This window comes from Anas acuta, chromosome 1 (genome assembly GCF_963932015.1).
Source record: "Anas acuta chromosome 1, bAnaAcu1.1, whole genome shotgun sequence".
Classification (NCBI taxonomy): Eukaryota; Metazoa; Chordata; class Aves; order Anseriformes; family Anatidae; genus Anas; species Anas acuta.
The window spans coordinates 30471526-30499247 of NC_088979.1; the positions used below are offsets into that span (position 1 = coordinate 30471526).

General features: G+C 49.2%; 1 protein-coding gene and 1 long non-coding RNA gene across 6 annotated transcripts in view; one reads left to right on the plus strand and one right to left on the minus strand.

Annotated features, from left to right (window-relative positions):
- Positions 1–12611, plus strand: part of TSC22D1 (TSC22 domain family member 1) — a 77675-nt gene extending 65064 nt beyond the window's left edge. For 2 of the 5 annotated variants that reach the window (XM_068675119.1, XM_068675116.1), the window contains 2 exons: positions 10293–10344; positions 11144–12611. In XM_068675119.1, coding sequence (XP_068531220.1) covers positions 10293–10344; positions 11144–11416 — 325 coding nt within the window. In that variant the 3' untranslated portion in view covers positions 11417–12611. Of the gene's footprint in view, positions 1–2785; positions 2845–9579; positions 9890–10292; positions 10345–11143 lie in introns of those variants that run through there. The other 3 variants (XM_068675133.1, XM_068675131.1, XM_068675139.1) reach the window with 3 other exon arrangements.
- LOC137853134 (uncharacterized) lies at positions 12340–26992 on the minus strand. The gene is made up of 4 exons (XR_011094268.1): positions 26654–26992; positions 26366–26499; positions 19973–23645; positions 12340–17233 (listed from the first exon to the last, which is right to left on the minus strand). It is a non-coding gene; the product is annotated as an uncharacterized lncRNA (long non-coding RNA).
- Between the last annotated feature and the right edge of the window lie 730 nt (positions 26993–27722).

Sequence of the window (27722 nt, forward strand, 5' to 3'; positions counted from 1 at the left end):
GGTAAATGTTCTTGGCTGGGCGCCAGGTTAATTCACTTAGCTTGAATCTAAGCTGGTGCATTTCTGCATTTTTTTTATTTTCTTTTTAAAAACAAAGCTGTTGGGGAGTACAGCAAGTTGAACGTCTCGCAGTGCTCTCCCCCCTTCCCCTTTGGGGGCATCCCAGCTATCGGGGTGTGTGTGGGGGAAGCGAGGTACCCTGATGCGATGATGCATTAAATCTTGTTTTTTTTTTTTTTTTGTTTCATTAAATGCTAAAACTTATCTATATCTGACATCCTAGTGTACCCACGGTGATAATTCATCTGTGCGCAATCTGTCACTTTACATAACAGCCAGAATGGTTCAGGACAAAGGAAGGAAAGCAGAGCTCGGTGCTGAGTTCTCGAATGTGACAGCAGCAGAAAGCAGATCCTTGTACTTCAGGCTTTTTTCTTTTTTTTTTTTTCAGTTGCAGCTAGAGGCTATTTTTCAAAGCAGTAAAAATGTTCCATCACTTGGTTCATCCAGCTGACTTACAATTTCACTGTGGTTTCTATTACCTGCAAGTTGTTGACCTACACATAACTGAGCAATATTTTTAATTACTTGGACGCCTTGTAACCAGAACAGGCGCATTTGTGGGCACGCTTGCGAGAAAAATCGCGCGGTTATCGGCATACCTGGCCCTGAAGTGGTTGTGTTTTAAAATTTAATTTGGTCTCAGCCTAGTAACTGACACAGCAAATCCTTCGCTGTTTTTCTTGAAGGTGGCAAATTGAACTGATAAAAACTCCTCTGGGGCACAAACACCCCAAATAACAAGGTGATGCATCGCAGCTATGAATACGCACTTTTGGGTCAGTGGTATGGAAACAGCTCTACGTATAATAGCTGGAGAATTAGTTTTAAATAAAGCCTGCGAGTGTTAAAGCCTGCTTTTACTGTGAATTTGCTGCCAGAACTGGGGCTGAGGCATGAGGAAAGGCGCAGTGTTACTGGAGATGGGAGCTTCTCCTTGTGCGTCCAGCAGCAGACTTGCTTCTCTGCCAGACAGAGCAGCTGAATGTATCCAGTAGCCCTGCATCATACGTGCATATATATAAATATATTCACCTTTCTTTGTCAGACTGGCTTTGTCATGGCTTCTTTAATAATCAGAGCAAATTACAAGGATTTTGGCATAAGCTTGTGAGGAGGAGGATGGAAAACTTTTTTTTTTACAGTATCTTTTAATTTGTGTGTGGGCATGAGTTGATAGTACATATGGTTATTTATCTTTCAGAAATTATATTTAGTGCTTAAAGATTGGTCTCTGGAAAATTGATTTATTTTTTCCCCCACATAATCTATCATTTAATCATCCTTCTGACTACAAAGGAATCCCAGATTTGAGTCAGAGCAGTGCTGGAGCTGTGCTGCTGTAGGCGAGATGTGCACGCTTACTGGACCTCGTTGTCAGCTGCCTCGATGGAGCTCCTGTACAGGGATCATCGTGGAATAGGAAGGGAGGAAGCAGAGACTGTCCAAGTAAAAGGTTAACATCAGCTTTTGTCCTTTCCCATGCCAACAGGCTCGTGTATTTGTTGGTTCAAGCACCCTGCAGGACATCTGTGATGGCTGCATGCACAGCAGCTAAGGAGGAAGGCTGTCTCCATGCTGATGTCAGTGGTGCAGCTTTAGAGAGGGGAGCACAGGCAGCACAGATGGCAAAAAGGGTGTTAAAGAGGTTTGTGGGAAGGACAGCTTAAAATCTGAAGCCATTGGGTGTTGGCTCAGCCAAGCCCAACCACCACTGCTGGCAATCCTACGGTCAGCTGTGGAGTGTACAGGATGCCAAGGGGGCTGTAGGACAAGTGATAAGGTGGTGATACCAGCAGGATACAAGCCTAAATTATCTGAACTCCCTCTTGGCTCTGGGAGTGGGCAGCTATTCCCCCCCTGCCCAAAATTGTGTTATTTTTGTCTGCCTGCTTCCTTTCTGACTCCTAGCCAAAATACTCCCCTCATGTGATGCTCGACTTGTCAGCTCAGACAGTTGGGGTTGGTTTTCTGCTGCCCTGTGCCTTCCCTGCTTTTCTTTCTGATATAGTTTTTGTGTTTGTGAGGAGGAATAGAGGAATAGACAGCATTCAGGGGAACTTTGAATTGATACAGGGCTCGGGAGGACGGATGAGTTGTCTTAACCTGGCCTGAAGGGGAAGGCTCAAACGAATCAATCACATCTGTAACTCGCCGCCAGTCCTTGTGATGATAGCAGGCAGGGGCAGGATTTGCCTGTGTAAATTCTGGGGGGCTAACCCATTGGTTCTGTGTCTAATTACAGCTGTCATTAAGTGCTGGGACTGATTGGAGTAGTACAGCTTGGCTGGCCGTGAGCACAATTAGCTACCTGTTAGCAGCGATCCCCTGCTTCACAAAAAGCGGGGGCAGTCCGAATTAGAGGAGCCGGCACTGCCGAAAGCAGATGCGTTTGCTTGAGATGTGAAAACCTAATCGTGAAGATGGTAATCTCTCTTGAAGCTTTATGTAACACAAAGCCACGTGATCCCGAGATCCGCGGTGTCGTCACCATTTGCCCTTCTTGTTTTTGTTGATCGCCACCAACCACCACTAAACTCCACAAACTTTGAATGGGAGCGAGGGATAATCTTTAACAGGCAGTGCTTTGTGGTTCCTGAAAGTGCTGCGGAGCTCGGGGCTGCCAGGGATTGACAGGTATTTCTTCAGGCTCTATCTGGGGGAACTGGTCAGCAGGTACTACACAGATACATCAATGAAAGTGACGTTTCTCCAGAAGCGGGGCTCTGACGGAGTGACCATGAAAGTGTTCTTCTTGGAACTGGAGCAGCACCTAAAGAAGAGGTATTTAAAAAGTTGAAATCTTTCGATGCTTGCTTCACTTGTCTCTCTGTGTTGTTGTTATAAGGATTTCTTAAACTATTTTGTTTGAGCAAGTGCTTAAATGCTTCTCCTAAACCCAAGTACTTGGCACTTGTTAAAACCATTTCAGGCTGTTTCAAGCTACGAGTATAATTCCAGTTGAGAGCACTGTGTCACGCAGAGTGGTTTACTCATTCACCAAAAGTCTACGTGTCTTGAAAAGTCTTCACTGCAATATTTAAAGCAATCCCTATTATAAAACATTTTCCATTCATGTTTTTTTTCCTCAAAAACACATCACTGCAGTCATTCGGAAACTTAGGTGAGGTACTGCTAAACCCAAAATGAGTATTTGGACATGGTTTGAATCATGTTATCAGACAACATTGTGTGTGTTCAGGTGTGTTTCAGAACTAGGATGTAGCATCTCCCACCTCGACACACTCAAAGTGCAGTTGTTCAGCCTTGCTGAATGCTTGGAAAGGGGATGAAATACAACTAGGTCTTCTGCAAGCTGCATTTATTAACCTAATTTCCCACACAAACAGGGAAATGTGCAATGCACGCTTCACTTTGATCTGTTTCCCCTAGTGTGTAGAAGAAATACCCTGTAATTTGGTGAATGGGAAGAGTTATTTTACCGAGCTGATTTAAAATATGCGATAGAGGGGGGAAAATGCCCTACTTTGGATGCTGCTTAGTTATCGCTCTGTGCACAGGAGACAAATAGGCTGCTGTGGGAGGAAACACGGGGCATGTTCCTCATAGCTTCGAGTCTCTGAATGGGTGCTTTTGTTACACCACACCCTTAAAAACAAAAACTACACAGCATAGTAGTGAAAATGTGCAATGGAGCCGAGGTGTGTGATGTTCCTCTGTCAGCTTCTGGCGTTGTCACGGTGTTTTGCTGTCACTCACTGTACTGCTACACACGGCAGCGTGATGCGGCAGCTCTGCTCAGAGACACGATTTGCATGTTAGCTTTATTCTGAGAGTTCGGGTGCTCTCTGCTGCGCGTTTTCGGCAGGCTGCTTCCTGTTTGCTTCTCGTTTGTTTGTGTTTCCTTCGGTGTCTCTTGCAGAGATGCTGGTTTTGCTCTGGCTGCTCTTCTCTAAATTAAGATTGAATGACCGTCGCGTCACCAGGGGTTACAAGTGAAGGAGAAACTGAACTACTTTTGCAGCCTATAGTGCATATGGTTATATTTCCCTTCCCAAGCTGACCCTACTGAACACATAGGCCAAGTCCAAAGAAGACACGGTGTCTTTAGAGGGCGAGTGAAGCTGCGTGCAGCCTTCTGTAGGAAAGAAGGATGAATCCCAGGTCAGATGTCTCATTTCAGACTCTCAGGATGCTACCACACAGTTGGTGTTCATCCCCTCTCACATGCAGTCCTTGGTGAATGGCAGTTTACAGGGGGCTGAGAAGGGTTTTTACTTTGAATAGAGTTAAATATTTTACACTTTTTCATTGTAAGCTTAGCCGCCAGAAATCCCCACCAGGGCTGGATGGGGCTTTCAGCAACCTGATGTAGTGGGAGGTGTCCCTGCCCATGGCAGGGGGGAGGGAACTGGGTGGTCTTTAAGGCCCCTTCCAACCCAAACCATTTGTGATTAAACAAATGAAGTCCAACATTTAGTTTCTAGGCACTTGAGCTCTTCCACAGTGCTTTGGAAAAGTGACCCCAAATTCCTACATGCTCCTGGGCAGCTGGAAATAGGGACAATATGGGTGTGTGTGAGCTCCTGCTTCCTTCGTAGTCAAGGCTGCAGGCAGGCAGTTGTGTCCACTCGGGATCTGGAGCATGTCAACGCCTCTCCATCCTGGTACTGAAAGAACAGTGCTGGGGTGTCCTCTACTTCTTCTTGAAACGTGGTTGGAAATGGAGATGACCTGGGTATGGGAAAGGGGAAGGAAAACAAAAAGTCAGAAGATCTGGACTCAGATACTTTCAGCTTGGTTAAAGTGGAGCTTAATGAAGGGCATTTGGGTCACTCTGGTGCTGGGCCATCTGATGATACCAAGGGCTAGAAAGCCCATCCTGTATTTGTGGGCTAGACTCCCTGCTATTTTTAAAAGGTAGGCTTTAATTCATTATTAACATACTAAACAGATGTGCTCTGATAAGTGAAATAAAAAAATTGACAGCACCCAGCATTTTCTCCTTTAGAGGTAACTGCTCCTCCACTTAAACAGGTCCCAGTCCTTTCAAGGGTTGCTTCGGGTACAGTAACACCTCAGTCCATCAGTACAAGTAAATTCCTCTGATATCTCAGCCGATTCAGTGGTGGTTTTCTGCCCGCTTGGGTTTATCAGCAGCCAGCTTGATAATGCTCAGCGCTACAGAAACCGGGCTGAGGAACAGCGTTGGGCAACCTGAGTGAAGGCAGGGGCCCGGCTCAGCAGCACCACCTGTGACTCAAACCTTCACATACCGCTGTTTTTGGTTATAATGATTAAACTGACTGATGGCACCTCCTCCTGCCCAGGGCCTCTAGCAGCCGAAAAGAGCCGGAGGAATTCCCCTGCTCTGTACCGGGTTAGGGCAGGCGATGACTGCGTGATGGCAGGCTGCCCGTGGGTGTTTCTGCAAGAGGTCACCTGTCCCTTGCCTGCTGGGCCACTGCTACCCTGCTTCCCTGGCTTCCCCGAGGAGGGACTTCAAGCCCAGGGTGGCCGCAGAGACCCTTTTTCCTTCCCAAATGGGTTGTGGGGTGGAAGCTCGGTGCAGCTGCTGCTGGGCACCTGGGCTAACACCTCACCTGGGAATGAGGAAATGTCCCTGGGAGCTGTTTGGGGCTCCCGTGCGTTCCTAAACGGGTTACTCATCTCACGTGCTGCTGCTGGAATCGCTCGGGGTTGGGGTTTGTGGGGTTTTTGTCTTCAGCTGTAGAGGCTCCAGGTGTCAACTTGGTGACAGCGGTTTCTGGAGGATTAGGTAAGAGTTCTCAAGAAGTGTCGTGTTCCTGGTGCAGCCCGTAAGTGACTTCAGGTCTTGCTCTGTACAGAAGGCTCTCGGAACAGCTCATGAAACGTATTTTAGGCAGGTATCCACCAGGAAACCACCATCAGTCTGAGGGAATGGGCTGGCCCGCTTCGTAACCAGGGCACCATTCATAAACTCGGCGAGCTCCCCATCAAGGTGATTACCCTTGTGTGGAGCAGCTCTGAAATACCGTGCTGTAATCCCCGCGTGAGAAGATTAAGGTAAGGGGACATCTTCTGCTGGCAGCAGCTGGCTCAAGGGTGGCTAAATGTAGGGCTTCACAGAAAGCCCTACAGGAACCCTAAAGCTCCTTTGGAGTGGTAGCAGGGTGCTGGGGAGGGCTGGACCCTGCTCCAAGGAGAACAAGGTCTTTTGGCTTCTTTTTTTTTTCTTTCTTTAAATGACGTGGAGCTCTGCCAGCCACTTGCAGGCTCTGGCCTGGAAGGTGCTCGGGGGATGTGCTCAAAATGTGCTGAGCTTGCACGTCTGCGCTGGCTGCTCTCTGGTGTGCAGTGTGGCAGGGCTACGGGAAATAAAAGCTGTGCTCAAGTAGGTAGCGCATCTTCCAGAGCCTTGAGGCAACGTCAGATCGGATCGAAATACCTCTTCAGCTGTTTTCAAGAACACCTCCGTTCGTAGTCTTTACACCAAGCATCACATCTGCGTGGCTTTATTATGATTTCTTCCCTGAGCAAGGCAAGTTTCAATGCATTTCCCATGGAAGTGCTCTGAGGGGTGCCTTGCGTGGTGGTTGGTAAGGCAGGGAGGCTTTGGGATGCCCTGCGGCGTGCAGTAACCCTGCTGAATCGGGTCACGTTGCAGGAGAAGCTGTAAGTGCCCCTAAAACCAGCTCTGGCCCCGAGAAGGTGTAAGGCACACACCTGCGAGCTGGGCCTCCTGCTGTGATAGGCGTCTGTCTGAAATACAGGCTTGTTTTTCAGGCATCGAATTGAAAAGGAAAAAGAGAGGAGAAGCACTAGTTGGTGAGAAGTACGCGCCTGCTGCTATGCTGAATAATTTCTCGTGTGGTTAAATTATTAACTCAGCCATTTTTTTTAATTTGATGATGAAATCCCAGCGCTGTGCTGTGTGAGGTGGGGTGTGTGTGTGTGCCACCGTTCTGGCGTCAGCCCTATGGGGCAGGGGTGCTCGGGCGTCCCAAATGCTTGCCGTGTCGGCGTGCCAAACCGCGTCCCGTCCTCGCTGTGTTTCTTTTGTGATGCTAGGTGTGACTCGAGATGCTCCAGTGACTCTCATTCTTCCCTTCTTTGTTTAATTTTGGAGTAGATGCTTGAAAAATCCCCTCTCGTGCAGTCAGGAGAACGAGTGGGATTAAATTTTAACGTAAGTGGCTTTTACTCTGAGGTGTTCTCCTCGGCTTTGAGAAGAGCACGGCACATGAAAGCTGCACGTAAGAGCAGGGAGCTGAATGCTCTTTTTATGAGTTAAATCTAGGATGATTTAAGTGATTTCACAGAAAGGAAAAATGGATTTTGGCTCCGTGCTTGGGGTGGTGAGACCTAAAACGGTGACATTTTGTCGCTTTTCCACGTAGGCTGTTTTATGGCACTAAATGTTTTTCTCCCCTGCCATCCCGGGGATAGCAACAGCGCACAAAGCAAGGTTGTGTGCAATTTTTTGGGGGTGTGTGTGTGAAATACAAACCAATTCCCGGGTCTCATTTAAAACTTTGAGGGCACTGACACATTTGGGGGATCTCTTCCTGCTCAGTCTTTGGTTAAGAGCAGTTTACGGGACACCGTACGAGGAGGATTTTTTTAATTAAGGCCAATATTTTACGCTTTGTCATTTTAAGCTTGGATTATGCAATCTGGGAAGCCTCTGGTTCCCGGACTTGCAAACGTGCAAGTCCTTAAATTTAGGTGGTGCAGCATCTGGATGCCATTTCGGGCTTTGAGCTATGATCAACCTTGCTCGACTCCCAGAGGGGACTCGGAAACCCAACCCCACAGATGTGTGCGGAGCAGGGGCCTTCATCCCGACAGCATCACTGGGTAGTCAGCTAGGGATGATCTGAGGAAAGAAATGTCCCAAACATCACAACTGGTTAAAGATGGCTCGGATTTCCCTGTGGAGAGCTTGCTGACTGGTAAGAGGCGATCCTCTCTGTGCGTCCTAATATCCAGGTACTCGATGCAGACCTCATCTGTTGTCAGCATTAAAAATTGGTGTCCTTAAAGACCAGAACTACAGGTTTAAGGCTGGAGATTGTGTTTTTAACTTACACTTCTGTCTTTTGAAATCAATAACCCTTCAGCCCTTGGTTTCAGCTGCAGCCGGAGTTGTTTCTTCAGCTTGTTAGGATCTGAGCAGTTTCACAGAAGTTTGATGCTGGGAAAATAGCCGTCGGTACCTATAGGATACCTCTAGGATACCTCTAGCTTTGAGTTGGGGGCCCGGCCCAAAGATGAGATTGATTTCAGCTCCGGGAGATGCTTGTGCGGGGCATCCCGGGCTGGCACCTGAAGGAAACCCACCTTGGCGAGGTGCTTGATAGATAAAGAGGTATTTTTTTTTTAACAAGCACACAGAAGCAGGCTCGCGTGGAGACAAAAGGATTCTGTGCTGCAGCTTACCTCATTATGTGCTTAAGCTGAGAAGCACTTCAAAGAGGAGTGCTTAGCGGGATTAAATTGAGACAAGAGGAAATTATTTAATGGGAGAAGCGGCGTTTCAGATCTCCAACACCACCAAAGCCGAAGCTCGCACAAAACTTGCCGGCTCTGGTGTGCATTTTGGTGTAAGCATCTCCTGTATCTCTGCACGCTGCTTGCTTGGCCCTATAGCACCCCGCTCGGTGACACCGCAGTCACCCTACTGAGCCCCTCCTGGAGATTTATGTTATAGGGTGGGCAGAGCAGAGCGTGCACAACACGCAGCCCTACAGCTTTCTGTTGGGCTCGTGGGTGGCTAAAAACAAGCGGAGGAATTCGCCGAAAGCCCACGCTGAAGTTGGTGGGGGAATAGGGGGAATAGGGTTAAGGACCCGAGCGGGGATCGGACTTGGGATCCTGTCTGTTATTCGTGGGTATTTATTAATGCCGGGTGTGTGGGGTACAGGGGGCGTGAGGTGGTTTCCCTGCTGGTGCCTTTTCGGGTGAAGCAGGGAGCTGAGAGGGATGCGGCCGCTCTCCTTAGCCCTAAAGGGCTTCCCCCCTGCCCCGGCCACGTGTGGGGCCGGGCGGGTTCCGTGCTTTAGGGGCTGCGTTTTGGGGCGGATTTAGGGTGGATTTGGGGCGGATTTGGGATGGATTTGGGGTCCCCCCCCTATACACACACGCACACAGCCAGGGGGCCGGCAGGTGGCGGTGTCGGCGAGGCAACGGGGCCGGGCTCCTGCCCGCCAGCCGCTTCCCCGCGTTTTTAAGTTGCTTTTGCTGAATTGCACCATTTCCTACCGAAATTTTTTAATAGGGAGGGGGCAGCTTTGATTGAGGGGGGGTGGTCCCAAGACCCCCCCCACACACCCCTTTAGATCTCATTTTAAAGCGATGGGGGGGATGCGGGGTCCGTACCCCCCCCCCCTCCCTGTGCCCACCAATTTGGGGTGTGCGGGGGGGGGGGGGGGGGTGCTCAGAGCAGGGAGGGGAGGGGGGGGGGCTGGGGGGAGAGGGAGGGAGGGGGGGCTCCCTTAATGAGATGCAGGAGGGGGCGTGGCCTGGCGGCGGCGCAGCCAATCAGCGGCGGCGGCGGCGCATAAAAGCTGGGGGGGGCCGGGATGGCCGGGTTTTGTGCGGCGCGGCCCCGCAGCTCGCCCCGCGGCTCGCCCGGCGCCGGCCAACCCCGGCCCCCCCCCCCCGGTAACCCCCAGCTCCTCGCCCCTTCGCGTCCCCCCCGCGTCCCCTTCATCATCCCCGTGGGCTCTGTCGCGGGGAGCGCTCCCGGCCGCGCTCGCATGAGCGCCCGATGTTGTAGAGCGGTGGCGATGGATCTCGGGGTCTATCAGCTGCGGCATTTCTCCATCTCCTTCCTCTCGTCCCTGCTGGGCACCGACAGCTCCTCCCTGAGGCTCGACAGTAGGTAAAGAGACACGCAGGGGGGATTTTATTTGGGGTGAGGGGTAAAAGGGGGGCGGCACGACCCCTGGAGCCGCATCCTTTGTCCGCGCACAGCCGCACCGCTGCCCGCCTGCCCCTGTCGGGATCGGGATTAGGATCGGGATCAGGACCTGGATCGGGATTGGGATTAGGACCGGGACAGGGAGCGGGGAGCGGGGAGCGGGGCCGCCGCCCCCAGCCCAGCGCCGTCCCCCCGCCGTGCCCGGGGGGGGCAGCCCGGGGGCGGCCGCCCCGCTCGCAGCGCTGCAGCCCCAGCATCCCGCCGGGGCTCGGGAGGGATCCGGCCGCCCCTAAGCCCTCCGGTCCTTATTTTGATTTTTATGGTGGTTTTTTTTTCTCTTTTTTTTTCCTCCTTTTTCTCGCAGCTCCTCTGGTGCAAGCGTGGTAGCGATCGACAACAAGATCGAGCAAGCGATGGTACGTACGGCGCCGGGAGGCTTGCGGGGCCGGGCAGGGGACCCCTTAGCTTTTGGGGTTTTGTGTTTTTAGGGTTTTGTGTTTTGGGGTTTCATGGTTTTGGGGTTTCGTGTTTTGGGGTCTCGTGTCCGGGGTCTGGGGCTGGGGGCTTTGCCCATCAGGGTTCACCACGGGGCTGCTTCTCAGCACAGCTCATGACGGCTGGGTGCCGGTGCATTGGGGCAGCACGCAGCATTTTGCCCTATTCCCATTTTTCCCCCTGCTTTCTAATTCATTTTTTAATCGATTTCGTTGCTTTCCTCGGCGCATCCCGCGCCCTACAAACAGGCACAGCCCCTCGTAGGCGGCCGGGGCAGCCCGGGGGGGCTGGGGCCCGGCAGTTCCCGGCGTGGGGGTCCCGTCCCGTGCCGTGCCGTGCCCGGTGCCCGCCGCCCGCTCCCTTTGTTGGCGGAGCGGTGCCGGAGCCGGAGCCGCGGCTCTCCCGGGAGGGCTCTGCCGGCCGGCTGTTGCTAGGCAAAGTGCGAGCCTTTAACAACCGGCTATAAATAACTCGGCCGCTCATTGGCCGCGCCGCGCCCTGACGTCACCCGCGGCCGCGGCCGGCCGGCGGCAGGGGAGGGAAATGCGGCAACCTGCGCCCAGAACTGGCTGCAGCCGGCGCGGCGGGGGGCGTGGCCTCACGGGAGGGGGCGTGGCTTAGGGGGAGGGGGCGTGGCTTGCGGCGCGCCACCCGGCGCACGTGTTTGGCCGTGCCCTGATGTCCCCCCTTTCCTCCCCCCCCCCCGGTGTCGCCCCTCAGGACCTGGTGAAGAGCCACCTGATGTACGCCGTGCGCGAGGAGGTGGAGGTGCTGAAGGAGCAGATCAAGGAGCTGATCGAGAAGAACTCGCAGCTGGAGCAGGAGAACACGCTGCTGAAGACGCTGGCCAGCCCCGAGCAGCTCGCCCAGTTCCAGGCGCAGCTGCAGACGGGGTCCCCGCCGTCCTCCTCGCAGTCCCAAGGGACGACGACGCAGCAGCAGCAGCAGCAGCCCGCCCAGCCGGCCTCACAGGGATCGGGGCCTTCAGCGTAGCCGCCAGTGGCGTCGCCGTCGTGACCGCCGGCCCTTGGACTGCCCGGAGCGAGGAGGACTGTAGCGGGAATCCGCCCGACATCCATTTCGGCACGCGTCGCAGCCCGGACTGAGGACTCGGTGCCCTGCACGCATCACTACGAGAGGCTTCCCGCCCGCCCACCGCCATGTTACGCGCTCATCTCTCCCTCTCTTCCCTCCCTTCCCCCTTTGGCTTGAAGGAGTCTTTGTTCTTAGGTTGGTTTAATAAAATAAACTTCTTCCAGAGAATTAGCACAAGTACACTGGGGACTGGAGCAGCTTCTGCAGATGGCTGAAGAACGAAGCTGCACGCCTGAATATTTTTTGTTTTGTTTTTTTTTTGGTTTGTTTTTAAATCTTCCACTCATCCAGTGATGCTACCGATACAAGTGCTTTTCAAGCTTGGAACGTGTGAAGAAATAGACTGGAGTTTAAAAAACGAAAGGCGATGGCTCGATCCCCAGAGAGCACCGGGGTTCCAAAGTGAGGACTGGTGCATAGGATCTGAGAGGAAGAGGGAGAAAGGTAAACTCAGTGTTTAACACTTAATTGTCACCTGAAACCTTAAGTGCAAATACTTGCACCGTTTTCTGCAGCAGTGGACAGGTGCATAAAGCTGTATTATATATAGAAGGCAGGTAGGTGACACACAGTTGGGTCATAGGATAATTACAATGAAGGTTATTTGCCTACTGTACATTTGTGTATTTAGTGTAATTACTTTGTAAAATAGAAAAACTGTAACTATTTAGGTTGTACAGATTGAAGTTTAGTTGTTTCATTGGCTGATCTGAAAAAGTTTGGAAAGTCTTTTTTTTTTTTTTTAATGCTACATAAATAAGAATGCACCTACGCAACTGTTCAGAATTTGGCAGGTTTATGCTGTTTGTGTAACTTCTGAAGTTCCCTGGCTGCTGATTATCTTGAAGTAAATCTTTGTTCATTGTAGTTTGGTTTAAGACAGGAAAAACCACTCCAAAAATTATCAAACCCTGCTAGCAAAGAATTTAAAAAAAAGAAAAAAAAAATTGGATTTCCCAGTATGGATTTTTGCATATGATCTGTATAGTAGTATGCATATGTTTTTGTGCATGTTCTCTAAACAGTTGTAACACGTCAATGTATTTAACTGTTGCACTTGTCAACTTTCAATAAAGCATACAATGTTGATAAATCACTGTTTGCATATTGTAATCATGTCAGCTGCGGTCACTTCAGCATGTTGCAACTGGGCTCTGCCTGAGCGGAGAGATGAGGAAGTGGTGTGGAAGTGCCAGGAGCACCACCGGGTGCTTTTTGTACCTTGAAGAGCAGGAGCATGAACCCAGCAGCGAGCCGCAGCAAGATGCTCTCTGAAGCTTTTGGTGCTTAGACCGGGGTGAAACGTTGGATGGCCACGAATACCTCGCTTTCACACCCACAGCTCTTACCTCGATTGTTTTTCTGCAAGTTGAAATTGTGCAAACTTGGTGTTAATTGTGCCTTGTGGGATTGTGGAGGAGAATTTCCAAGTTCTTCATGGAGATAAAAAGCACTTTCAGCTTGGAAAAAATGCTTATTTCCTCTTCAGTAATCATGATTAAAATAGAAGTGAACCAAAACCTACAAAGCTACTGGCGAAGGCTTGTAGGTAACAGCAAGACTGCAGCCTGCAACTGGGGTAGCAAAGGGCTTTGCAGCTTTACAGTGGATCCTGGGCATTTGCTGAAGTACGAAATTATTAGTCCTTTACAGACTGGTAGGACAGTATTTTGTCATGGAAAGCACCATCCTAAAAACTGAGTGCAGGAATTTGGCTTGAAATGTGAAGGGTAATTGCAAAGTTGGTACGGAGTCTTTTGCAGGGTAGCATGTAGTGAATACTGGTGAGTACCAGGAGATGTACATTTCCTTGGGAACAACATTACTGTGGATAAATGTGTAGCAGAGGAAACAAAAAGGCTGTGGGCTCAAAGGCAGGAGAGACTTTCTTTCTGTGATTGAGAACTAAATCTTGCTTTTGGGCTCAGATCACGCAGCGGTTCAGGCTCTGCTGGGCTGTGTTAGGGCACAGGGAGCTGCGTCAGATACCCTTGCTGGGATTAGTATATCAAAGCAAGTGCCTATGTCCCTGTGGGAATGTGAACTGTAATTTGTAGTTTGCATTCTCGAGGTTTCAGTATATAATTTAAAAGTATCCTTAATGAGGAAACAACTGAGAGAAAAGCTAGATGCTTTTTTTTTTTTTTTTTTTTTTTAATGGATTAAGCTAAAATTAGAAATTGATGATAGCCTTTGTGGCAGAACAGCACTTGAATTATCTGGGCCTGACAAAAGGAATGCTAATTTTGGTGCTTTGTAAGTGGCTTAATTGTCTCCAGTTGCCTTTATATTCTGAATGTCTCTTTAGCACTTCCAGGCCGTAATGTTGAGTGTCTAAAAAGCCAATGTTAACATGCAGATAAGCTTTTTCACCCACTTCGCTCACCCGAATTTGCCGAGCATTGTTTTATGTTTAAAAACGAGATTGACCTCTGGATTGATTTCTTCTTCTTTGTTTAGAGAACAGCCCGAGCATGTCCTAAATCCAGGATTGTTTTCCAAACTGTTCTTTAAGGCAGCGTCTGGGAGTTTGAAGGCTTTGGGTTAGGTAATACGTCGATAATTTTAGCACGCTGCGCTTCAGCGTTGGCAAATCTTGTCATCTATTCCTTGGTGAAGCGCTGTTTTAATCGCTTTAAAACCATGGAGCCAGCTTTTGGAGCTGTTTATGAAACTGCTAAAGTTAGGCAGAGAAACTTGGTTGCCGAGGTTATTTTAGCAACCCCTCTGTCAAAACTGAAGGCTCCCTCTGTGAAACAGCCCAAAATTGACCAAAATTTCACTTGAGCCCAAAACAAAGGGAGGGCTTCTCAGCCTGTTGTGCTGTAATGCTTGTGGAATGAATTGTTTTGATTTTTGCTTTTGTTCTATAACAAATCATTTTTCAGAGCACTTTAAATCAAATGGCTCCAATAGCCAAGAGTACCCTTTTTCTCTTCCCACTAGATAATTGTTTTTTTTTTTTTTTAATATATATTTATTTTTTGGTAAGAATTCTGAAATGCTCGGGCTTTCATCCACAGCGAGAATCAAATTAAATGTAATCTGTCAGGCTTCCTAATCTCTGCCTATCTGCCGCTCAGTAGCTCTTCAGGCTATATTCAAACTGTTTGTCATTTACCTTCTTGACATTTAGCCGCACGCTTGCTTTATTTTTAACAGCAACATGATGAACTGAGGTAAGCGAATTATCGCCGAGCACAACTTGCTATTTTTCCCTAATTGCTTTAAAAAAAAAAAAAGAAAGAGATTGGCAAATAATTCTAAGGCAAGTGCAGGTTGTCCAAAATGAGGGCTTTGTAAATAGCTGGGGAAGAGAAATAGGCTTCCATTATGTGTCTGAAAACCATCCCAAGAGCATCCAGACGAAACCTCCCAGCATCAGCGCAGTAAGTGTGGGGTCTCAGAGATGCCTCTCCCCAATCCTAATGGAATAAATCAGTGCCTGGAAGGCGGCTTCCCCTCTTTCAGCTGGAGAAGGAGCCCAGCGAGGCTGTTTGGGAATCGCCACCCTTGAATTCTGTAGCTCCACGGTGCGTATATTGAGTTTAAGACAAAATATATATATATCTTTATTCTTTGTGGGGTAGAATAGCAGTACTCGAGCTCGCTTGGCTTAACGGAGCCTCGTGAGTAGTAGCAGTTGGCATCTGAGATGTTGAAATATTTCTTGCTTTTCTCTTTGGGATGACGCGTTTTAACTTTCTGGAGAGGTTTCTGCTGGGGTGGACCTGAAACAAATCGCAAGGCCGAGGCTGGGGGCTGGCAGTTGGCCCAAATCCGTCCCCGCTGGACAGTGTAACTTCAGATGTGCGAAACTGAGCCCTGGCCGGCTGCTGGAGGGAGCTCCTGGGAAGCCTGGAACAAGCTCAGGAGTTTGCGATGTGTGTTTGAGGCTACTCTGCAAAACGCTTGCCTCTTTTCCTGCGATGAGTAAGCAGGGCTCTTCCTCCTGCATTTACTTTGTGCTGAGCTGGGCCAACAAGCAACATGTTTGAAACTCCCGTGGCAAGGAGTTTCCAGCAGACACTGGCAGCTGCCCTCCTGAATCAGGGTCCAATTTCCAACAGGAGCAAGGCCAAGCTCAACAATGAAGTTAAAAGCCAAACCGTGAATAAACTGACTTCCTTACATTGTAAATACATCGGAAAAGGGCAGCAGTTCAAAAGGGAAAACCAGCAAACCTCCAAGGACTTTCCTTGAAACTCAGCCCCAGGTTGTTGTTGTTGTTGTTCGAGGTGCCCCCGGGAGAGTTGTGCAAGGCCAAGAGGCGAGAGAGAAAGTTGAAGCAGGACGTGGCCGAGAGGCCCCCAGGACCTAGTGTGGCTTCGGTTTGTGCACAGCCAGCTGTGGAAGGGGAGTGCAGTCCTCTGACACCGTGTTCCTGAGCTGAGCCAGGTTTGTAGGTCAGCTCGAAGTTCAGCTTTGATTCTTCAGCTGCGTTGGGTGGGGGTGGTTTTTCAGCGATGCGTATGTGGTAATGTGCATTGGATGTGGTTCAAGTCGTCATGAGGGGGAAAAGAAAAAACAACAAAAACAGCAACCCATAACGCTTCAGTTTAGTTTTCTAGTTTGGGTGGGCTGGGAGCTCTTCTGAACTTCTCCCTCTTCAGAGCTCTGAAGGCACCAGAAGATCTCAAGAGGCTGAGATCTAGCGTGTGCAACCTCAGGGCCGAGCCACCTGATTCTTGGAAGCGACAAAAGGATGGAGCAGAGAAATTGCCAGCCTCTAAAAACAAAATAAAGAGCAACGAGCGTATCTGGCCTTCGGAACAGAAAGTGGATCTGTTGTTCATCAAGGAGTACGGGAAGGGACGGGGGTGAGTTTGTTCGTGGAGCCTTTCAGTGACGGTCAGCTGCTTTCCAGCCCTCCGTGTGTTCTGTATCTCTAGGAGCTGGAAGCTGGGGGTTTGTGCTGAGCTGTCGAATCTCAAAAATCAAAAGAAAAAAAAAGTCATAATAAAAATAAAATCGTGTTTAAAGTATCTGCCTGCTTTATGCTCCCCGTGGAGCCTGCAGTAAGTGGTCGTTCCTCCTTCCATTAGTTTTATTACTGGGAACAACAAGCCTGTTCTGCCTCTCCGCTGCCGCTTTAATCAAAGCTTTGCTCCCAGATAGCCATCAGAAAAGCCATCTGCAATTCAATTAGATATGAGCTTAAACTCGTGAGTGAGCTCCGTGAAACTGGCCACAGCCTGTGGGGGCTCTGCTCCCTGCCTCGTCCACAGGCCTTGTCCATGGCCTCGTCCCCTCGTCTCCCTCATCCGTGGCCTTGTCCCTGCTCCTGGGGCACTGACCCCGTGGTGGTGGCCTACAGAGGCTTGCAGCGAGTTCCTGTGTCTCATGGGGGGCTGTTCGGAGTCGTGCCCTGGAGATAAATGTGTCCCCCGAGCTGTGTCAGGCCGGTCCCCAGGCCCACATCACGGCCTTGTTGACAAAAGCCCTAAAGGAGGCTGAGGAGAGCTTTCATGGCCTCCTTCAGAGTGTTTCTAAGGGCTGTTTCTAAGGCTCGCAAGTGAAAGCAGTCAGGAGGGAGGTTTGTGTGGGCTCCTTTTTAGAAAAGGTGCTGCTGACAAAAAACCCCAAACCAGAAGAGAAGCGAAAAGCAGAGGTGGGCAGCAGGAGCTCTCGCAGCTCGCTGCAGGCTTTGCTGCCCTGGGGGGCGGCTTTCTTTGGTCTTTCTTTGGTTGGTGGGGAAGGAGGTTGAACACTTGCCTGGGAGAAAAAAGAAATGGGGATCAGGGCAATACAAAAGTACTGAGATGAGGAGAGAAATGTAGATACTGATAGGTGGTGTAGGAAAATGTCACCTAGCCCTTCTCCCCATCTCCACAGGCTTCAAATCCTGTTAGGAACGGTGGTGAATCAGGTTCAGTCGTGTTCTTAATGAACACCAGCTCCCCTTTTTTATGGGTTTGTGTGAAGGATCGAGCCAAGACAGCCTCTTCTCAGGAGGCAATGACTCCTGTTTACTCCTTAAGTGCCATAAATGAAGGCACTCCGGATTTCCGAGGAAGAGCAGTAGCTGTATTGCCAGGGCACGTAGGGAACAGAGGCAACTCCACCCTAGGATGGGTTACACAGAAGTCAGGGCTGGGGCTGCTCAGGTAGATCAAGGATGCTGGAAGACTGTGGGAGTGACCATATTCTGATGTGACCTGTTGGATGCCAATACCCTCGTTGGAAAAGCCATGGGCGAGCGGTGTGTTTACTCCAGCTCTGGATTTCTACAGGCTGTTGGTGGCCTTGGTGGTCTGAGGGAGTTTTTGGGTAGCCCAGGGAAAGTGGCTTTGTCCACATTTTTGGCTGGCCTTGGTGCTGCTCTCGTCCATCCTCTTGCTTGAGGTGCTATGCCCAGCCTTGGAGGTGGTGGGAACAGCACTGGTGCTTCCACGATGGAGGTGGAAATTAGCAGGGTGCTAAATGAAGTTGTCTGCAGGATGGTTGCATCCTTCTCTTTTTCTCAAAATAAATTTAAGGCAAGCATCTGAATTAACTGGGGAGATAGAGCAATGCAAAACAAACACAAAAAACCCAAACCACCAAACCAAAATAAACAAAGAACACCCTGCAGAAGGAGAGGGCACTTCTGTAGATGGTGATTTTTGGTGGCTTTGGTCATGAAAATTTTACCCCAGTCCAGTTTGGGAGGAAGAGAGAGTTCACTCCTTAGTGTAGCGGTACCCCTGGAGCCCAGCAGTGGTGGTGATCAGTGCTGACAGCCCACGTGTGTTGCCTCAGGTGTTGCTTTTCCTCTCTGGTGTGTATTGTCTGTCCCTTGCTCCCCACCCTTGACATTCTGGGTAGACTCTCGTGGCTAACGTGGTGTCCTCCACAGATCTCCTCTCCCCTGCTTCACCGCTGTCTCCAGCTCATTCCATTACATAAAAGAAGTGATCTCCCTCTTCCTGATCTGGAGAGGGCTTTGGGCACTGGCATCCCTTATTAGCATTTATTTTATTTGCTTTTGTGGGCAAGTCATTAGAGGAGAGATCATTAAATGGGTCACTTTCATTTCTGTGCACAGCTTTACCTTCTCTCTCTCTGATGAGAGTGCAATCCTGGCAGGGCTGGGAGGCAGAGCCAGCCAAGGCAAGGCTCAAATGAAAGCTGCCCACCCTTTGGAGACATTGCGTGGGACCCTCACAGACATCGGTTTCTGCCTAAAAGGAGTGAATAAGAAAATAACCCTTACTTTTGGTCTGAACCGTCACAAAATGCAGTTTTATATATATCAGCTTTGATCTATGTTAGGGCACCCAGGACGCACCTTCGGTGTTGCTAATTTTTGATGACCTTATCATAATGCCAGATGCATTTGGTGTTCCCATTAAGGTCTCAGCTCCTGAAATTGTGTTGCCTCCAAGAGGCTTTTACCTTCTATTAACAATGAGTCAGCTTCCAGCCTTTGGTTTCCGAGGAAAAGAGCCGAAAATATCAATGAGCTGCAATGCACGGAGCCAGAAACCCAAAAAGAAATAAAAGAAAAAAATTCCAAATTATTTCTTAAGATGAAACGACACATCAAGGCCTGATTTACGTAGTTTCTGGATGCTTTGAGAGCACTGAAACTGTGTTGGAACAAAGTTTCTGCCCCCGTGCTCTGACAGTAGCACAAGCTGCCAGTGCTGTTGTGTCCCCTGATCCTGCGGAGAGTTAATTAAGATTAAACAGAAATCCAGGACTGGCCTTCCCTCTTCACAAAATGGGGCCGAAGGCTTTTTTTTCTTGATGTGCGACAGTTTTGCGATGTTTAAGGTTATGTCAGGTCCTTAATCTTCACCGTGTTTTACCAATTTCTCTATTAAGGAACATTTTTGTACCCACGGTGTTTTGTCCCGTGACTCATTATATGCAAATAATCGAGCTGAAACACGAATTGCTTTTGTAGACTCAGTAAATGAGTAAATGATCGCATTGCTCAGGATCATAAAAAGAAATTCAATCTCTTCCTTAAGGAAGGAATAAAGGTTGTAACTTTTTCCCCAGAAAATTGGAAAATAAAATTATCTGCTTGCTTTTAGCTGTGCAAACAGGTAGGGAGGAACAACTTCAACCTGGTGTGTCACAATTGTACCCAACCTCACAAGGTTAGACTCTGCTTTTGTTTCTGAAGCAATGGCATCAGTTCATTCACCCCCAAAGGCTCTCTGGACTGCTTTTATTTTAGCGTCTGCAGTGTGGGCATTGAACAGCATCAACTGCTCTATATCAGATGGCTTCGTTAGAGAGGGGGCTCTCTCAGGCCATGCTCAGGCTGGTGTCCCTCTGTGCCCAGCAGGATGGTGACCATACAATCCTTGGTGACTTCCTACTGTGCCACCAAGGGCGAGGGTAGATCGGAGTGAGAGCCTGCTGACCACAGGTTTTTCTATATCTCAGGTTGAGTTTTGCAGCAATGGGTCAAGAGAATGCACTGATTTTTATTTATTTTTTTGTTCTTTGGAAACCCACCGGCTAAATCAAGGAGATGGAAAAACGGCAGCAGCCATTTCCAACAGCAATAACCGGCTCCAGGAACAATCCCATCCCCAGTCCCCTCCGTGTGCTGTGGCCTTTGCAGAACTCCACGGGAGCGTGTTGAATAAAACAAGAGCTATTAGTTGAAGAAATAGACCTTTTCCTCCCCCATAAAGCTGCTACCTGTCGTGAGCCTGCCGGGAGATATGGTTCCTCCTGAGTGTCCCAAAATGTGTGCTGAGGGAGGTTTCCAAGAGGACAATCCCTCGGGCAGCTGTATTCTACCATCAGCAGGATGATTAAGCAAAACAACCCAACCCTGTAATTACACGTAGGCATTTCTCATGTACCGTGGTAAGTCTGGCAACTGCTAGTAAAGGTCTGTACCCACATGGGACTGCTCCATCTGGAAAATGCCTGTGTAGGCAGCCTGCTTCTTCAAACCATGCAAATAGAGAGGAAGAATATGCTGCACGTTGCTGCTCTGACAGATGCAGCCCGGCCGGGCTAAAACAAAGGGCTGTGCTGGAGCAGGTAAATAGGAAGCTTTTCCTCCACTGTTTGCTTAATGGAGGCAAGGCACTTCAAAGAGGAGCAGTGGGATAATAGCCCGGTCCTCGTGGAGATGCCTTTGGTTCCTGGAAAGGCTTGAACATCGTCTGGAAAGCTGTTCTTAGAATAGATGTGGCAAATGGCACATTCGGGACCCAGGCTATTGCTGTGTGGTGTACTTCAGCATGGTAACAGGAACACTGTTAAATGCTGCTATTAAGGATCACGGCTACCTAGCCAGCTGGGGGGTTTATGAAGCCTGTAAGATGCCTGGACGGGGCTGGATTCAGGTGATCCCTGCTGTGTCTCAGAGCAGACACTGTTGGCCACCTTGGAAGAGTGCAGGGCAGAGACCTGCTGGCCTCCTGGTGCTGTATTTTGCCTGTATTATTTCTGCCATGGCTGTAACACCTTGACCATGCCTGATCCTCCCTGGTTTTGGAAGCCAGTCAGGGTTAGGAGCTCCTAGATGGGAGCTGAGGAACGTGGGGTGGCCTTGGTGCTACTGAAGGCTAAATTGTACTTCTCCAAATGGCACATGAACTCTGCTGATAGAGTGGCCTGGGTTGGAAGGGACCTCAAAGCCCACCCAGTCCCACCCCCCTGCCATGGGCAGGGACACCTCCCACCAGCCCAGGTTGCCCAAAGCCCCATCCAGCCTGGCCTTGAGCACCTCCAGGGATGGGGCAGCCACAGCTTCTCTGGGCAGCCTGTGCCAGGGCCTCACCACCCTCACAGTGAAGAATTTCTCCCTTATATACAATCTGAATCTACCCTCTTTCATTTAAAACCATTGCCCCTTGCCCTGTCATTACAAGTCCTGGTTACTGGTCTTTCTTCATCTTCCTCACAAGCCCATGTTTATATATTGGAAGGCCTCTATAAGGTCTCCCAGAAGACCCCAACTCCCTCCGCCTCTCTCCACAGGAGAGGAGCTCCAGCCCCTCCATCATCTTCGCGGCCTTCCTCTGGACCTGCTCTAGCAGCTCCATGTCTTGTTCTGACCTGATCCACTCTCTCTGTACCAGAGCAAGGTCTGTTGGTAGGCACTTCTGACGTGCTGTTCTCTTTAGGCCACAGCTTCAAAATATTTTCATTGGGGAAGAGACGGGTTCTTCGGGACTTGTGAATCTCTCTTCCCAGCCATTTCCCTCTCTTGGTGAAGAGGGAAGCCCTTGGGCACATCGGGCTGTGTGGTCTCCTGGGTCATCCTGCACGCAGGGGTTTGGGGAAAGGGCAGGAGCTAATTAATAACCCTGTGGGGTATTTATGCATCACAGGCAGTAGGAAGTGCTCTGAGTTTTGCCTGGAGAGGGAGAGGAAGGGGAAGAGGTGCTGAAGACAAGCAGTAACAACAACCAACCTGTGGAAAGCAGGTCCTCTTTTCAGAGGGGACAAAATGCTGAATTCTCAGCTCTCCAAAATAAGTGAACTTTGCCTAGTGCACTTCTGAACGCGGTCTTTGGGGAAGAAAAGCGTGGAAGTGGTGAATTCTGGGGGGGCCCCAGGGAATGAGACATCCGACGTGAATTCATTTAGGTTGGTTTGCAACACCCAACCCACACGTCTAGCCTCCCGGTCTGCAGTTCTGACTTTTTCCCCTCAATAATGATTTATTGTGTATTAAAATACTGCCATTGAGTTGAAACGGCGAAGTGTACAATACTGTGGCTTTTGTTTCCACACAGCCTGCTTAAAGAGGGAGAAAACGAGCTCGGGCTCAGTGTTTCTTGAGCAGCCTGTGCCGTGTGGGTGCTGAGAGTCCTTCTGGGGACGGCGACCTCCCATCAGGGGAGGAAAGGAGACCTGGATGTGAAGTGTCTGTTCCTTGCCACCTCTTTTAGGGTGAGAAAGTTCGCAGGTTTGAAGACGGGTGCTGCTCAGAGGGCCAGAAGAGATGCACCAGGCTACGGGAGAGCCCTTTTCCTTGTCAGCATGCAAATTAAGACAGAAACGACAACGTGCATGTCTCTTTTCTCAGCGTGCAGCTTGAGAACACAGCTCAGTGCTTGTGTTACTGCGAAGCTGTGGGCTCTCTGCGGAGGGAACACGTCGTGGCATCAAAGGAGAACATGTGTACGAGGGCTGGTGGGAAGCGCCGTGTTTGGGGAACTCTGAGGGAATAATCCTGGAGCAATTAATTTATTTAGCCGTGACAAAAAAGCCAGCAGGTGATCCTTTTGTTCTCTGACAGGGACAATAATCTTGCGTGTGTAAAAAGGCTTTCAGGAAAAAGCTTTTTAAGTCGGCTCCGTCAGAATTTTTTCAATGCAGCGTTCTTGACAGAAGAAACCGATTTGTTGAAAAGGATTACGACAAAATGGTCAAAATGCTAACAAGAAGTCACAGTCACGTAGAGGGAAAATATAAAAGGCACGCTTTCAATTCATAAATTTTTCATTAAAAAAAAGTCTGGATTTTCACGATGATATTTTAAATGTTATTTAGGGATTTTTTTTTTTTTAAAAAAAAAACATCACTGCTGACATGTCATGAAATCATCACAGTGCATAATAACATCTTATCGTTTCTAGCTCAGAGTGTTGCCTGTTTGTTGTAGGGAAACAGTTTGGCACCCGATCAAAGAGTCTCCTGCCCGTCTTGTAAAAAAAAATAAAAAAATAATGTCAAACTTCCACTACAACACAGACAGGAGACACTTTGATCTGGAACAGAAAACATGTTAGTGTTTACCAAGTGGCAGATGGTTTTAATAGTTTTAAAATGAAACAGGATAAGAAAACAAACCGGCACAATATTCTTATGTAATGTACGGTACTAATGAAACGCCACAGAAGGAATATAAGGCAGGTAAAAAGTGAGGTGAAGGTAGGAAAGAGCATTTCTGGAGGGCGCTTTTCTCTGGGTTGTTGCCCCGTGAGCAGGTCCTCACACAGGGCATCTGGAAGGGGATTCAGGAGAACTTAATGGTAGGCGTTGGGAAATGCTGCTCCTCACCTTTGAAACGGGTTGGGGTGTTTTTCTGAAGGTGTGCCGTGGAGGATGGGATCTCCATGGGCTGCTCCTGGAGCAGGGCTGGGAGCCACTTGTTTTTTTTTTTGTTTTTTTTTTAGGAAGAGATTGGAGGTCCAACAAGGGTGACTCTTGCAGCTGGCTTGTTTAACATTAAAAAAAAAAAGTCATCTACATGAGCAAGAATGTATTTTTGGTTAATACATTTCCTGGGCAAAAAGGAAAACCAAAAGGGCTGCCAGGCCAGCCAACTGCTGTGGTTGAAGTTGATGCAAGAGGGAAAATGAACTTTCCTGTTGCAGCTGGGCAGGCTGGTAAGAGCCCCATCCCATCCCTCTTTGATAAATTTTCTCACCTTATTTTAATTATGAATATACAACCCTCTCTGCTGATACAGAAGTTGAGTTGCTGCCAATCCCAGGTCAGGCTGGGACGGTCCCCAAGAGGAGGAGATGGCATTTATGCCCTCAAAACCAAGGGTGCCAAAGCCCATGGTGGCTCCATCAGGAGGGGTCGATGCCACAGGGGGTTGATGCTGTCCCTCGGGGCCTGATCCTGCCATCCTGCTGCATGCCAGGATGCTGGGAGCCTGTCCACCTCATTGATCTGCTGGATGGAGCCCTCACAGCCTGCAGGGTGCCCTGAAATCTCTTCGTCGTGGGACTCCTCACACGTGGCTTTGCCATGGAGCAAGGAGGGGGTCACAGAAAGCGAGCCCGTGGCTCACAGAGGGTTACCGCAGGAGGAAGCGCTGGGAGGAGGAAAGGCAGATTTCAAGCCCAGCATCAGCCAAAAAGCTGAGACTGGAGGAAGCTACGCTGGAAAGGAAGAAAATAGAGGGGATTTGAATAGCTCCGAGCCTGCTGAGAGGGATGAAGAGGGAGAAAAGCACCACAGGAACGAAACCGTTCCAGCTACTTTCCGCAGGCAGAGCAAGGAGAATTCATCACAGGAAACAAAAAAAAGGGTCTGTGAAGGAGGCGAGAAGGGTCACGGGGAGAAGGACACATCCAGGGGTGCTCCCAGCCTCCAGCCAGGCGTCAGGCAAACCCGAGGCAAGCTGAGAGAGGAGCGGGTCTGGCTCCGGCAGTCCCCGCGTGTGCTGTGCCCTCCGTGAGCATCTGGGGGAAAGATGTTCCCCAGCCCGTGGCTCAGGACATGCTGTAAGAGCTGTCGATCCCTCCCTTCGTGTGATAGCTGGATTAGCAAATTAATAATAAATGAATAAATAAAGGAAGGAGGGAAGCCACTGGATTCCCCAACCTGCCCCATTTTAACCCTGAGTGGGGTGTATGGGCTTTAGCTGCAGATATTTATCAATTAGCTACAGCTGAGCCAGTCATCCTCCCGAAATCTCCTTGATGTCCAGCAGAGAGGAGACATCTCTGCCCAGATCTGGATTGCATGGACCCAAAAAAAGTGCCCGAGAGCTTAAGCAGGGATGCTGCACGCCAGGATGCCCCGCAGAGAAAACCTGAGGGAAACAAGATGATTGCTTGCAAACATGCAGAGACAGTTTGCTAGCGAAATCTGTGGGGTTAATGAGGTTGTAGAGCAACACAGCTTGTGTTTTTGACCTTTGGTATTCAGGAGAGGCATACAGAAACTAGCTCAAACACACAGAAGGCTGACACGTGTAGCTTCTGGGGTCACAAAGGGCTCTTCATGGGAATAAGTGAGCGGGGGGGAGGATGGGAGAGGTAATGACAGGTGCTGACAGAAACGAAGGGAGGGAATTGCTCCAGATGAGGAGCAATGCCCTGAAACTGCAGGGGAAAAATCAATCAGGTTAGACTCAGGCTTAAAGCTTTTGGCAGGCCAGGTGGTTGTGAGAAGTCACCCACAGAAGTCAAGAAGTTTACAAGAACTAGGTGCTGACTTGTCCTGCAAAACACCGGGGTCAGCCAGTGTCATCTCAGGAGGCTTCACCACCCAGACCATGACCTTCGTGCCCCTCATCCCCGCACACAGACCCAGGACGTGCTGGTGAAGGTGGCTGGGGTCCCAAGGTGGCTGCAGACCCCACAGCATGGCCATTTGTGAGGGCAAGGGCCCCAGGTGAAGCTGGCCGGCACTGCTTCGGAAAGGTTTTCCACAGGCAGGAAGCGTTTGCCTAAACACAGCCCCCCCGGCTGTTTTGCTCGAGAGCGAAGTCTGATTTTCTGAGAGCCAGAACTAAACAGAGGTAATTATCAGTGCTGTGTTTTCGAGATGGGCCTCGAGATAATGAAAGTAATTCTGTTTCCCATGTGAAATTCCCATGTAACTCGCCGACAGCTGAGTGCAAATGGCAAACACCACTCGGGGTTCAATACCACAAGTGTTTTTGTGCAGAAATCAATCCACTGGAGGCATCGCTCACAGCTGGAAAAACTGTGTCAGTTCCCTCCCCAAAACCTAGCTATGAGTTCTAGGAAACGAGGCTACCTATGTGTCTGTGTGCCAGTGATTTCTTTCTAAAAAGAGTCAAAAAAGACGAAAAACCCACAGAAGGCCAAGTACAGCTGTTGTTAAAAATCGGGACTAAGCACAGAACCCAGCTTTGTTGAGCCCATGCAACTCTGGGAGGTAGAAAGGGGACATCCTTGCAAAAGGATTTATGCCAGCACACTTGTCCTGCTATAAAACCATGATGTTGGGATGTATCCAGCACCACTACAGGTCTGCATGGGAGACAAACGTCTTCAAAATGTGCTGCAAAATGTGATTTTGAAAGCCTGAGCTAGTTGGGAAGGTCTGTAGGTACCAACATGGTGCAGCCTGGAAAGCTGGCCAAGCTCACCCCAGTTAGAAGCATCTTCTCCCAAACGTGCCAGGAAGCATGCAAACTAAAATCAAACCACAGGAGCAAATTTTTGTCACCTGCATCCATCCAAAGGTCTTGGACTTCTGTGGGGGCTCCAAGAGCTGTCTCAGATGGAGGCAGTGGCAGAGACCCTCCTGCAGCAGCCCAGGAGCAGAGGCCCACTGCAGTTAAAGCTTCCACATGGTTGAAGCTTGGGATGGAAAGGTACCAAAATTAGCTTTTTTGTTGTTTTGTTTTGTTTGTTTTCTGGAGCTTTTTGCTAAGCAACCAGCGCAGGTTTCGGGGGAGCTATGTTAGGCTGGTGGTTGCTCTCCCCTCCCTGCCCACCCCTCAGAAGCACGTACCTGGTCTGCGGGCAGCAAAACCAGCAGCTGGGTCCTGCCGGGGACTTCTCCTCCTGTGGCCTTGAAAATATGGGTGGGGAGAGGGCAAAAAGAACATTTCGGTTGTTAGCGCTCTTCTGCCCTGCTAGCTCATTTAAAAACAGAGGCAGAAAGACAAGATAAGGAACTCTGTGGTTTCAACTTCTAACCTCAAGCAGCAAACACTCCTCAAAAACAGTTTACTATGCGGTCACGTTGCTTCAAAGAAAGGATAAGGAGCCCAACTGAAAAAAAAAAGCAAAAAACCAACAATATAGTAATTGGAAAATAGTGTTTAGTCACAGAGGAGCTGTAAATACAATAGGGGATGCTCCGAGATCTGAAAGCTTCAATGGTTCAATAGAGTTTCTCTCCCAGGAGGTTTCTATTTTTTTTTATTTTCATTTTTTTTCCTCTTGCTGAGCTGCCTCACTCACTATTGATACAGGCACCTCCTGCCGACTCCTACTTCCAGCAAACAGCGAAATTGTTAAACCCTCCTCCCTCCCTCCCTCCCTCACATCCCATTAATTTTATTCTTTCTTCAGCCTGCGCCAGGAATATATTCATGTGGAATTCGCTAAGATGTTGCAACCTCTATTCAGTTTATTTCAAGTCCGCACCACGAAGCAGGGCAAGGCAGGGTGCTGAAGCTGGGGAGGAAGGCAGAAAGGAGAAGTTTCAGAAATTTACGGCCATTTCGGACTGCCGAGTTTCATTTTCATGTGTACCACCAGCACGGTACTCACAGAGCAGGTTGAAGAACAAAAACAATAAGGAAGAATTAACTACTAATTCTTTCTGGTATTGTTAAGTATATATTTAAAGTTTGCAATGCTTTATTAAATATTAAGAATTATTATTAATTACGAATTAATATTAATTAAGGAATAATATAAATGATGAATTAATCTAATTAGTATAACAGTTAAAACTCCACAGAAATAAAAACAAATCACAAACGTTCTCTAAATGCAGATGTTGCCAGGACTGAGCTAGCGGCTTTCATAAACTGATACCCGTTGGACTTAAAGGCTATGTAAGAGGCTGC